This window comes from Eucalyptus grandis, chromosome 5 (assembly GCF_016545825.1).
Source record: "Eucalyptus grandis isolate ANBG69807.140 chromosome 5, ASM1654582v1, whole genome shotgun sequence".
NCBI lineage: Eukaryota > Viridiplantae > Streptophyta > Magnoliopsida > Myrtales > Myrtaceae > Eucalyptus > Eucalyptus grandis.
Genome location: NC_052616.1, coordinates 18,529,271 through 18,542,731, shown reverse-complemented (window position 1 = coordinate 18,542,731; position 13,461 = coordinate 18,529,271). Strand labels below are relative to the sequence as shown.

General features: G+C 38.4%; 1 protein-coding gene across 1 annotated transcript; it reads right to left on the bottom strand.

The window, feature by feature from the left end:
• Window positions 1–1,019: 1,019 nt before the first annotated feature.
• LOC104444818 (zingipain-2) lies at window positions 1,020–7,970 on the bottom strand. Its single transcript, XM_039313399.1, is given in 4 exon segments — window positions 1,020–1,624; window positions 1,806–1,865; window positions 1,868–2,042; window positions 7,917–7,970. Coding segments are annotated over 4 exon segments (876 nt in total). The 3' UTR covers window positions 1,020–1,037.
• Window positions 7,971–13,461: the final 5,491 nt, after the last annotated feature.

Below are 13,461 nucleotides of genomic sequence, written 5' to 3'. Positions count from 1 at the left end.
ACTTATTCCACAAAACATCATAGGTTGGCCAATGAAATTCACCATACCACAATTAAATCCACAATAACTCACAGGGACCTTCTAGCAAGGGAACATTGAATTGCCCCGGTAGAGTTTGGACACAACGCTTGACCTTTCAAAGTCAAAGTCAACGTGGGTTGCCCCTCTTGCTCCTACAATCACAGGGTAGATGGTATGAAATAGAGCAATGCCAAGCATATTAAAACTAGTCTCTATGAATTGGGGATTCTTACCCTAATGGTGTACAAAAGATTAATTACCCAAGCAATCTATAAATGGTATTTTATTTTGGCAAATGAATTCATTCAATTAGTAAATGCGAATTTCAATCTATGTAATCAATATTTTACATTGACAATGTACTTGATATAAATCTATATAATCTATACATTCAGTAATGTAATAAACTGTACAAGTGGATATTTAAGTATAGCACGTCACAAGTCCCATGTTATTGAACATAGTATGCCCTCAAATTCAAAGTCTAAAGGTCAGTCCACACGCATGAACTAGAAATTGTTGAATAAAAACAAGAAATGGTGAGAGAGAGAGAGAGAGAGAGAGAGAGAGAGAGAGAGAGGAGGGGTAGGTTTAATGCGCTTGGAAAAAAAAAAAGACAAATAATACTCTGACAACATATGTTAATGAATTTAAATGAACCAAGTAAATTTTGTCATAACCCAGATGAGAGTCGGAAGCATCCGGTATTGAGGACCACCCATACACATGGTTCCAAGTCTCAAACAATGCTACGAGGTGTTAGCTAACAATAAAAAATTCAAGGACCGTCTTCAAATCCTCTTTATTCTCATTATCATAAACACACACAAGAAACTTCATTATAAGAAACCCGGCAAAGGTCGCAGGGGTCTAGCTGAAATTAAAACAGTAAAGACACGAGATTAACTGTAGTAATTAACCCAAAATATTTCCACTTAGACTGAGCTCAGTTCATATCGAACGATTTGAGCCTACTAACACACATGAACTCAAGCCACGATCTCTTAGATAAATACTTATGCAACGGGATAAGAAACTTTCGAGGCAATTCCACAAAGCCCACCTTCAACACCAGAATCTCTCTGAAGTCTCATGTACCCACTCTCGCCCCACGAGACGTCCCAAGAATTCCTTATCAACCAGTACTTGGTCCCATCCGTGTCCGTCCCGTACCCGACGACCGTCACCGCATGGTTCAGATTGGTCCCGCATGGGCCAGTATAGACACCGCCTGCATAATTCTGGAACTCGGCTCCGCTCGAGTCGAGTGCTACCGACACCGGCTGCATTGCCACGGCCTTCAGCATGTCGTCCTCGTTCGGGGGGACGTCCGCGTAGTTCGATATTTTGGCCTCGGCAACAGATGAGGCCTGCACATCGCAGGTGCTGTCGACCCCAACGTACGGGTAGTTCGTCTCGGAGTTGATGCCATTGTTGTTGATGATGTACTCGAAGCCATTGTCCATCCAGCCGCCTTGACAGCCCTGGTTCCCGTCAGTGGCGCAGTCTATGAGTTGCTGCTCGGACAGGTTTGGTAGCACGCCAGTGGTGATCTGTGTGATTGCTTCGACCGCCGCCACCACGGAGAACGACCAGCAAGATCCTGTACACATAAGATAGTGAGTCCTGCAGTGATTATAATTCAATTAAGAAATCTTCTCAGAAAAATTAATTTGTTTAGTGTTTCACAATGTAATATTTTATGACAAGTGGATTTAAGCTGGGCAATGCAATTGCTTGCATATCTTAGGATAGGCTTCAATAGTTAGCAGTAAATTTCTTACCACATTGGCCTTGGTTCTTTATAGGGTTGACAGCACCTTGTTTTACCCAATCCACGCTCTCGGGATGCTATTCGAACCTTGGTACTTGAAAGAATTGACTTGGGAGGAGTTCCTGCGTGTTGATGATGGCAATTTGTATCCAGTATATGCCACAAATTCCTCGTTGGTCAAGTCCGAGAACTTGTTCAATCCAACCTTGTAAGTCCGGTTTACCGCACCGTTGAACTCCTCGACGAACTGCAGGTTTTCCAAGAAAATCTTCAAACGCTTCGCCTTCTCGGCGACATCTTTATAGTCGCGTTCAGTGCCGACTCATCCACTCCTCGAACTTTTTAGTTGCGGATGGAATGTCGAAGGCACGAGATGCAACACTTGACGCACATGCACATGCACACAAGACAAGTATCAACCTTATGGAGAAATTTTTTGCAAGTTTCAAACCCATTTTCTAATGAATAGATTTGTTTGTGGTGCAGAGATTGAGTGAATGCGTTAGGTGTATTTATAGAAGGAAAGACTACACAATTGAATCCTAAGTTTTGGCCTAATGTGCAATATTGTCCATAAATTTTTAATTTGTTCAATGCGGTGCCTGAATTTTTTGTACATGTTTAATTTAGTCTCTAAATTATATAAAAATGTTCATGTTATCCTTCTATTAATTCAAGTTAATGAAAATTGCTATTTAGCTTCCAATTTGGTATGTTTGAATAGTGGACTAAAAATAACGTTACATCAGGATTATCCACATAAGATATTCTACTAAAATTAGAATATAATAATCATTTTAAGTTGTTTACTTGTTAAACTTGGACAAATGATTTTTCATTTTATTTTGTTGATACAAATTATTATATCTTGAGTTGAATATCTTATATGAATAATCCACATGTAAATTATTTCTTCATCCACGACTCAAACTTACTAAATGGGAAGCCAAATTAGCAAATTCTGTTAAATGAATAAATGGAAGGAAAACATTGGAAATTTCCCGTGTATCTAGAGACCAAATTAAATAGTTACCAAAAGTTTAGGGATGATATGTATATTGGGTCAACGTCCAAAGTCCATTTGTGTAGTTGCCTCCTTATAGAAGTGAATATGAAATTAATCTATTTGAGCAATTTAAGGGCAAAGAAAGTCGGTGACAGAGCATGGTCAATGTCATTGTTTACTCAATGAGTGCGTGTTGCACATGATGTCCAAAGCTAAAGAAAGATGCTTGTATGGTCCTTGATCTTTCTCTGGCTTCACTTAGGTTTCTGTAACCATGGTGTACACAGCTTGAGGATTTACTCGGTAGGTTATTTTAAAGCTAAGCAGAACTAGATTGGTTTGAAAATGTCCCTAATTATATTTTACTTTTCTTCGTGCACCTTTCTACATTTCAATGCCTTTATTGACCTAGACTGATAAAAATAAGCAAAAGTAACGTATGAGGAAAGAGAGATGATTGTGCACATGTGTGTGAGGAAGGGAGACGACTGAGAGAGAAACAATGGTAAGTGAATGATCAATATTGATCAAAAGTTTTCGTGCCTCAATAGACATTTATTTAACGAAAAATTCCGAAACTTTATAAAATTACGAAAATTGACAACTAGATTTGCGTATGATTTTTTTTTCTTTTTATTCTAAACTTTAATAGTGTTTTGAATTTTGATAATAAAGTAAGCCAAAACACACAATATATGACAGACTAATCAATGGTACCAATAATTAGCTCAAATGGATGCCTATGGTGTTCCATTTCCAAGATGGTATTAATTGATGGGTTCCAATCGTTGACAACACACACATACTTTGGTCAAAGTTTCCATATGATTAATACACATGATTACTTTAACCCGCTAATCGGAGAGTTCAACTTTCTCCAAAGAGGGATGGGGGGCAAATGTGGCCCTATACGTCCTCCACTTTGGTTGCTTTGAAAATCTTTTAAAAAGACAGTGCATGGATTTTTATTATCAAAACCTCATATACCCTAATTGATCCCCATATTTTCCTTCACTTATTGTAGTGATTAAGATAGATAGACGTGGGACAAAGACAAGAATCATCCCGTGTGTCAAGCTAACATGGGACCCACAAATTCAAAGCCACTTCCCCTTTCACATTCCTAGAGTTTAAGTTACTCCACAACATGATGTAACATCATCTAGAAGTAAGTAAATATCGAAACTCGTTTCAATTTCCAAGCGTCCATTTCACGGAATCTCTTCCCTTTCACTTCTACAGGTTGTCATACTCTCTTTTCTTTTAGATGGGCAGAATTTTATCCGGACTCACAAGGACCTTTCTAGCAAGGGAACATTGAATCGGGCATGGGTATAATTTTAACACAAACCTTGGCTTTTCAAAGTCAAGTCAACAGGGTCGTCTCTCTTGCTTCTACAATCACGGGGTGGATACTACAATCACGGAGTATGCCCTCAAATTCAAAGTTTAAAGGTCAGTCAACCCATTTGGTTAGTCCACATGCTTGAACTTTATCCGGAATTGTTGGAAAAAAAAAAGGAATGGTGAGAGAGAGAGAGATCTAATTGTAAGAGAATGCTCAATATTGATAGAAAGTTTTAGGTGTGGAACCGACTTTCATTTTTAACTTTTATTATTTTTTCTACTTGTTATTCACGACAGACCAAAAATAAAAACTTGTTATTCACGTAAATTGACATTTAGAGAGAGAGAGAGAGAGAGAGAGAGAGAGAGAGAGAGAGAGAGAGAGAGAGAGAGAGATCTAATTGTAAGAGAATGCTCAATATTGATAGAAAGTTTTAGGTGTGGAACCGACTTTCATTTTAACTTTTATTATTTTTTCTACTTGTTATTCACGACAGACCAAAAATAAAAACTTGTTATTCACGTAAATTGACATTTATCTAAGGAGAAATGCCTGAACAAGACGTATGAATATTGACAACTGGATTTTCTTCATATTTATTTTTGCAATTCTAAAATTTGATCATTTTTTAAATTTTGATAGAAATGTCATTAAGTAATTCTTGCTTAATATAGGCCAAAATGCATGATAAATCACAGATTAATTAAATAGCTATCATGGTCTATGCTCATGGAATGATTCTACAAATACTTATGAGAATATCAGTTAGCAAAAACTCACGGGTCATCAAACAATTATCGAAAGTGTTAAAAAGAAGTAATTTCTTGAGATGAACTTGATAAACTTGGTTTAAATATTTGAGATTAGACAAAGAACAAGGGGATGAGTCTATTCTACATCAATGCATCTTGTCATCAAGCAATAACCGTGTTAGCACAATAACTCTATAGACCTTTCTTTTTGTCAAAAAAATAATACATTTTATTCATTCCATTGAAGTGCTACAAAAGCTATGATGACAAGACTCAAAACAAAGTAAATCCCAAAAGAATTGGGGAGGATTAACTAGCTAATTATATGGGAGACTTCCTTTTCTATGGACCTTAGCTACTCAATTTGCCACTTGATTGGATTCTCAAGGAGAGTGGGCTATGGTCACTTTTTTAAGTTGGGTTAGAAGGGCATTATGTTCTTCGAATTGATGTTTGAAGGCCCATGGTCTGCTGTCAACAATCGATAAGCATGAGATAACCGATGTGTTGTTAGTTAGCAAGTCCACGTGCAGATTGGGGTGTAATCGGAGTTCAGGTTCCTCCCTCAAAAGTCAACAGTGCTCTCTTTGCAGCTAGTGTTTCTAGCTCAAATACGGACAACGCTTTTCCTTTGGGACGCCGTTCTGGCTAGTAATAATCATAATCAATGGCTCCCAAATGAGAAGTTTAGGCGAGGAAAAAGGAATGCTTTACCTAGGCAATGGATGCTTCGGAAACTTGGGGACTGGAAATTCAATGTCGATTGCTCTTGGATCGAAGGCGAGCAGAGAGATCGGTGGTAAGAGTTTGTCGATTACTTGCGTAATGGCCGTCAACAATTAACTCCAGTCTTGGCTGCTATTGTTGAAATACAAAGCCATTTCGCCCTTCGCATATCAACCATAGTACATTCACAGTTAGCTCTTGAGGGGGGAAATTCGAATATGGGGTGAGCACTTTCAACACCCATTTGTTTATTGTCTATATGTTCACTAGAGATACCGATAATTTAAGTCGGTCTACCCAAATATTTTTGGACCAATCACATAGTAAGAAGAGGTGTTCCATGGTCTCTAGGATTTTTTCGACCGAACAGACAAAGCGGATCAAGTACCGTTTTCCTCTTGTATAGATTTTCTTTCGATGGTAGAGCATTTTAACGCACACTCCACATAAAAAACCAAACTTTGAGGAGGGTAGGAAGCTCCCATATATTTGTCCATAGGCTCTAGGGAGGCTGGTATGATGTTGTTGCTCGTGCTATGTTTTGCTACTATACTGATAATGAGATACTGTGATAACCACTCTTATCTGAGTATGTGTATTGTTTATTATCAGTCCAAACTAATCTGTCTCCTTCTAACCACATCTTCTTGAAAAAGTTCTTTCAGTTTTCGTTCATTCCACCTAATGGTTCCTAACTTTATCAATTCAAATACTACAGTAGGGTCCTCTCAGTTTGCTAGTCCCCTTAACACTCCTAAAGGAAGCCACTTGTCCTTGCAAATCTTGATGTTTTCTCCATTCCCAACAACCCATCTAGTTTATGAGCTAATTAAATTTGGCACCCCGAACCCTTCGTAGGTCGCCACCAGTGCCAATGTTACACCTTATTACTTTTCTCCTTAGAAGAAGCGTTGTAATTCATAGACACATTTTTTTTTTTAAACAAAACGGTCCCAGCGCGACTCACTAGCGGAAGCAAATTAAAACATCACCATCTCTCCCCCTACCAACCATGATACAAATACACACCACTAATCACCATAAATTTATAGACAAGCCACGACACTTTATTTACATATATTTTAAAGATGGGACTTCTTTTGGGTCGGTACATCAAAAGGAAAAGCTAGGACTCAGCCATGTCCAGCCTAAAACCTCAAAAAGAACCTCGACCCTCTACATCACATGTGCACAACTCCCATCAAGTGTCGGCTAACTATCCAAAAAGAAACAGCCCCACTGCGTCATGCATGGGCCTCACACCCGGTTCGGTGCGTCGGGCGGCGGCGGTGGCAGCATCCCTCTCATCACCCCATCGCGCGAACGTGGACGGGAGACAAACTCTGGACAATCGCGCCCCCCTACCAGGCCTATGTCGTACGAGATAAAATAGCGCACATGTATGTATGTCAGTCCAGGCACAAAAGGACAATCGTACTCCTCACACTCTATCTCGACATCGGATGGTAACCCATAAAAATACACCCGCGTGACCGCGGGAAGCGGCATCTTTATAATCTGAAATGTTGGTCCTCAAAAGGGGTGAGTACAACCACTCAGCAGGTAAAGAAATCCAATAACAACTCAATGCATCATGCAAATCATACATGCATTGCAGGCGTTACTTACCTTGAAGCCATGCGCATGCTATCATGCATCATCATATCATACGTGTCATCATCATCATGGCATCATTATATCATACATGTCATCATCATCATCATGACATCACCACATCACACATGTCATCATCGTCATGGCATCATTATATCATACATGTCATCATCATCATGACATCATGACATTACACATGTCACCATGCCATATCATATATCATCGTCATTATCATCATCGTGTATATCATCATGCATGTCATGCCATGGGTGATCATCATTATTTCACATCACATATCATCATCATCATCATCGTCATCATGCATATCATATATCATCATCATTATCATCATCATGCATATCATGCATGTCATCATGCATATCATGCCATGGTTTAATTTCCACTTTTAGCTTTTCAATTTGATCACCACATCACCCATTTCTCAAATTATCAATTTTATCATCCCCTCGGGCAAAGACCTCCGAGGCTTCCGCATTTGACCATCCTGAGCCACGGGCATCCGCCCCCACATTCCGGGCATCTCGCATCCCAACCGGCATCACGAGGCATTCCCTCAAGCGAAACCTCGACGGGGCTTCCAGCATTTACACTCCCTGGCCGGGCATCTCGCACCCCAATCCCGGCATCGCGAGGCATTCCATTCGGGCGAGAAACCTCTGTGGCTTCCGGCACCCCACATTCTGGGCATCCCGAATCTCCCAAGGCCATCCCGGCAATGCATTCTCTCTATACATTCCGGGCATTATCCTCCACCACAACCACCTCCTCACTTATCATTATCAACATTTACTGATCTCAATTTAACATGGCATATGACGTGACATCAAACAAGTCATACTTGGCATAAGATTCACACATGCATCATAATTCAATGTCATACATACACCAATATCTTATCATGCATGCTACATGGTGTAATCATTTATGAAATTTATGGCCAATAAAATAATCCATTATTATTATTATTATTATTATTATTATTATTATTATTATTATTATTATTATTATTATTATTTAAAAATAAATATTAAATTCAATATCTATAAATTCCCAAAAATTATAAAAATTCAAGCAATCATTAAAAAAACCAATAGGATGACAAATTCATGCAAAATTCATGGCCAAATTGAATTTTACACAATCTCACCATTTTCACAAAACATCATATGATTCTCGGATGAAACCAGAACGTACGGTTTTTCAAAGAAATTCAATTAAAATATCCACATGGCCTCCAAAAATTATGAAATTTTACTGAGTTATAGCCAAGACATTTTTCGTACAACTTTCATGAGAACTCCAAGCCAGATTATTTTTATATTATTTTATACAGTCTCACGAAGGTTCTGGATCCATTACCGCATCGTTCAGTACATGCTTCTCCGAAATACTGAGTTTTCACCTACCTAATATTCTTTTTTTCCTCTGAAATTTGGATATGTTATACATCAAGATGTCCTATACAAATTTCATGAAGAGATCTAAGTCAAATAACCAGAGTATAGTCATCATCTATGTCCATGAAGGCTCGTGTGTCTCAGAATACATCACCAGAATCACCGTCTTCAAGATCTAGTTGATTTACTAGGCTATTATTGTTAATTTCACTTCAAATTTTAGTATGTTATATTTTAAGATGTCCCCTACAACTTTCATGAAGAAATCGAAGTGATATTCTCAACAAAAACCAACATGCAACCACAAATCCAACCAAAGGTCAGTAAAATATTTCCAGATCTGGGGTCTCCGTAGGATGAGACTTTAACCCCAGAAATCTCCATCATTTTCCACGAAATTTTAGTATGTTGTAGTACAAGATGTTAGCTACAACTTTCATGAAGAAATAGAAGCCAAAATCTGACTCTAAACACACATGCAAGCTCAAACAACATTCTGACCACAGGGTACGAGCAAGAACAGCCACACCATTCACACATAAATCGACCATGCTTCGGTTTTCTCACTAACACCCAAGAATTTAACATGCAAGCATCATACACCCATGCAAGAGAAGCTAGAGGACTCCAAATCGCCTCTAGACCGGTCGGTCGACGGCGTAAGGCGGCGAGCACGGCGGCACATGGTGGACGGACGGCGGTTCCTCCTCCTCTCTCTCGGCCGCTCCCCCTCTCTCTCGCACGATCACTCTCCCTCTCTCTCTCACTCTCTTGGGCGAATGAAACCGGCCACTCTCTCTCCTCTCTCCTTCCCTTTTATTTCCCTAATCCTCATCATTGATAATCATTGCATGCCACTTAAATTAGCCAATGCATGGCATCCTAGTCTAGGCCAATGCATGAAGACTTCTTGCCACTTGTCTTGATGGGCTTTTGGGCTTGGGCTTGGGCCATCCGGCCACTCTTGGGCCTCCCCTTGGGCTGGTCGACAGCCCCCTTTAGTGGGCCTAATTGGGCCAACTAGCTTGGCCCATCAAGGCTTCGGCCAATGGGCCTAAGGCCCATCCCAAAAATTGACTTTTTCCTCTTCTTTTTTTTTTTTTTGAAATTCTTTTATAAATATTTTTAAATTTCAATTTCGTCTTGGCCAAAGTCTTGGGGCATCTTGTTTATTGAAATTTAATTTATAAAGTACATGGCCAAGCATAGATTATTAATCTATCAAATTTAAATTTTCACAATCATATGCACAAATAATCTAATTAAAAGACTAATGGCTAAAGCATAAGCCATGGAAATTTTTATCACCTAATTAGAGACTTTAACACACCTTATGGCTTGTCATTGAATTTTGGGATGCCACATTAAATCTCTCCCCATCAGAATACTTTGCCATCCCGGGAAGGTCTAGAGCCTTTCTTTGCTTTCCACATATCGCAATTCAAGAAGTAAATCCCTTTGAAAATTTGACTTCACAAGGCAGATGGGTTTTGTGCGGGGAGCGTAAGGGTGGGGTCTCACCCAATGTACCCAAATAGAATATTGTTGCAACCTACCTTTTCCATTTGGAAGGGAAAAGACATGAGTTTAGGTGTATTGCCTAAAAAGCGACCAACAGCCCTAGATTAGGCATGGGCTCCGTTAAGCTTATTTCTCATGCAACTTTGAGGTATTCAATTTTAACTTCAATTGATGCCCATTTTTTTCCCAAACAGAATATGTACTCATCAAGATTAATCGAGCTGAAGTTCTGAATTCCCAAAAAAGTGAGCAGCCCTTTAATGCTTTGGCCTTTTTTTTATTTTATTTTTCTGCAAACTTTTCATTTTTTCTCTTTTTGAAAAATTTGACCGTTTCCCGGTGTGGCCCCATATTAGCGGCAAGTCAGCACTACATATGCTGAAAGTACGTATATAATCCCACATTAGATTCTAGCGCATCACATCTGCAACTTTGTGTGAGTAATCAACGAAATGCCTTAATTGCAAAAATCCAAACCTTTTGGTCATGTTTTTCCTCGTCCCTGATTAGAAGAAAGTTCAACTAACTAATTCTTAATTGATGGGACACATATATGGACATCACTTACATATATGTTTAGTCATCTTTGCCTGTGATCAATATACATGACTATTTTAAATTACCCACTATGGAATGAACCTTTCTACAACCAGGGATGGAGGGCAAATGTAGTCTTATACCTCCAGTTGATTGCTTTGAAAATCTTTTCAAGAGATAATACTTGGATATTTATCATCAAAGCCTCATAAAGCCTAGTCGATTTCAATATATTTTTCACTTATTGTAGTGATAAAGATAGGAAGATGTATAAAAAGGTTAAGGATTAGTCAAAAGCAATTGATAGACCCTTTACTGCGTCGAGTAGACGCCGGACACACGTTCAAGTCTCTTCCACTTTCGCTATTCTAGGGCTGAAATAAATCCAAAACATGATTCACATCATTTGGAAGCCAATCAACACAGAAACCCTTTTCAATTTCCAAGCGTCCAATGCACGGAATCTCCTCTTTCACTTCCATAAGTTGTCCTATTGTTCTTGCGCCACTACCCCTACTTTTACGCTCTTTAGAATATATATATATATATATATATATATATATGGTATTAGAGCCAGTGGAAAGGTATATATAGTCTTTATAAGAACATACACAAAGATCGAGATCCATTCGTTGGCATCCTTCTTGTTTCTACGGAGTGGTCAAGGCCGTAAATCCCTGAGTGGCTGTTAGACCGTTGGTTTAGCTCTGAACGGTTCGAAGAAGGAACAGTTTCGATCTTAAGTATGAGTTTACATAGAAGATCTACATCTTCCTCTAGTTCTCTATCACAAATGGATTCAGATCCAAGTCCTATACATAGAGAAGAAGTAAGGATAGAAGATTTCAACAAATTTATAGAGAATTGGGAAATTCCTAAAATACAGCTTAAGGAATCAAAATTGAAATTTTTCAAAAAAAAATCAGACTATGTCATAACTATTGAAGAAAGAGATGTTCCTCTTTCTAATTCCTATGAAAAAAAATACATCTTTTGAACAAAGAATCCATTCAAAAGCATAAACAAAAATACAATTACATTCATATAGGACTAGTCCAAGTAGGAGTCAAACCTCTTACAAAAGAAGGCTTTAATACTTCCATTCTCTTAGTCTTACGTGATGCATGTCTTTTAAACTATGATGAATCCATTCTTGGTACTTGTAGAGACAAGTCTCCGCAAAGGACCCATACATTTTGACTGTTACCCCAATTTTTCTATTTCTCTCAAAGATAAGAACATTCTTAGAGCTCTCACACTCCAAATCAAAACCCATAATTACAAAGTAGCAGATGGATCTATTCCTCTAGCTCTTGTCTATAGAATTCATTATAAAGCCATGTCCTCCGCTTTTGGAGAAAATGCTTTCAAACATAGTCCTCGAGGAGAAACACTTCTCCTCCAAATCTGACATTTCTAGAGCTAATACAACAATTCCTAGGTCTATTAATTGGAACCAAGTTACTTTATCGAACAATGGGAATTAGAAAACCAAATTCCCCAACAAGTTGTTCAAAATACAGATCCGACTAATGTCATTCAGCATCCAAAGGAAGAGTGACTATTAGGTTTCCTAGAAGATCTTTCGATTCAAGATCTAGTCCTTCTTTTCATACTTCTTATACAAGGTCTATAGATCTTAATCCCAACCTTCCTCCTATAATCACCATCCCTTCGAGTACTCATAGAAACACCTCCTCCTAGTATGCATGAGACACTCCCACACACGATACAACACCTTTACCTCCTTCCACCAGTAGAAGTAATCACGAGACACCTCCCGAATCGGAAATTAGTGGTTTAGATAATAGATCGGTGATTTCCGGGCCGTTTATCAACAAAATCAGCCTGAACCAGTCCTAGAAAATACAGATTCTCCTCATCATTCTCTCACTTATTCACAAATGATAGATGCCGAGCTTAATGTTTTAGAAAAACAATTTGAACCAAAAAGGCTTTCCTTAATAAAGAATTTAATTCTGAAAGCAATAGACAAATCAGAGAATGGTTCTTCAAAACCTTTGCTGACAAAGCAAAAGACATCAAACAAAAATATTACGACTACATATATGATTATGAAGTTCATATATTTTTCTTTGATTGGCTAGAAGAACAATTCCTTGAACCAAAAAGAAATAATTGTTTTAGATCATCATTATAAGTGGAAACTTGATAATGGTGAAACCATAGAATCCAATCATCCCCCTCTTAGACGTATAAAAATACAACATGGAGAAAGCGAGGTTACAGCTACCCCTTTTAGGCTTCCAGATCAAGGAGACTCTCTTTATACTCACAAAGTCATTGAACAAAATAATTTCACTAATCAACATTTAGCGACCATAGGAAAACAGTTGAATAGGATAGAATCCACCATACAAAATCCTACCCAACTCACCACACCACAAGTGGACACTTTCAAAAAACCCATTTTTAAAGCTTTTGAATTTCCAAAAAATCTTAGCCCAGAGTTTGCCAAAGCCATAGAACAAAAGAAAAAGCTCCTAGGAAAATCAAAGCTAGAGCCCCGCTTCCTATCATAGACACCCCTAAATTTTAGAATCTTATCATTAGAGACACTACTGACCAACCCACTATCAGTATTTTAACCAAACAATCTGGTGACTCTGATTATGAATCGGTCGCTGAGATTAATAGACTCAATTGGAGACAACCTCAGAAGCTTTACTATAGTAGAGCCACTCCACCTGACATTGCCCAAGAAGAATCATCACAGAAAATAC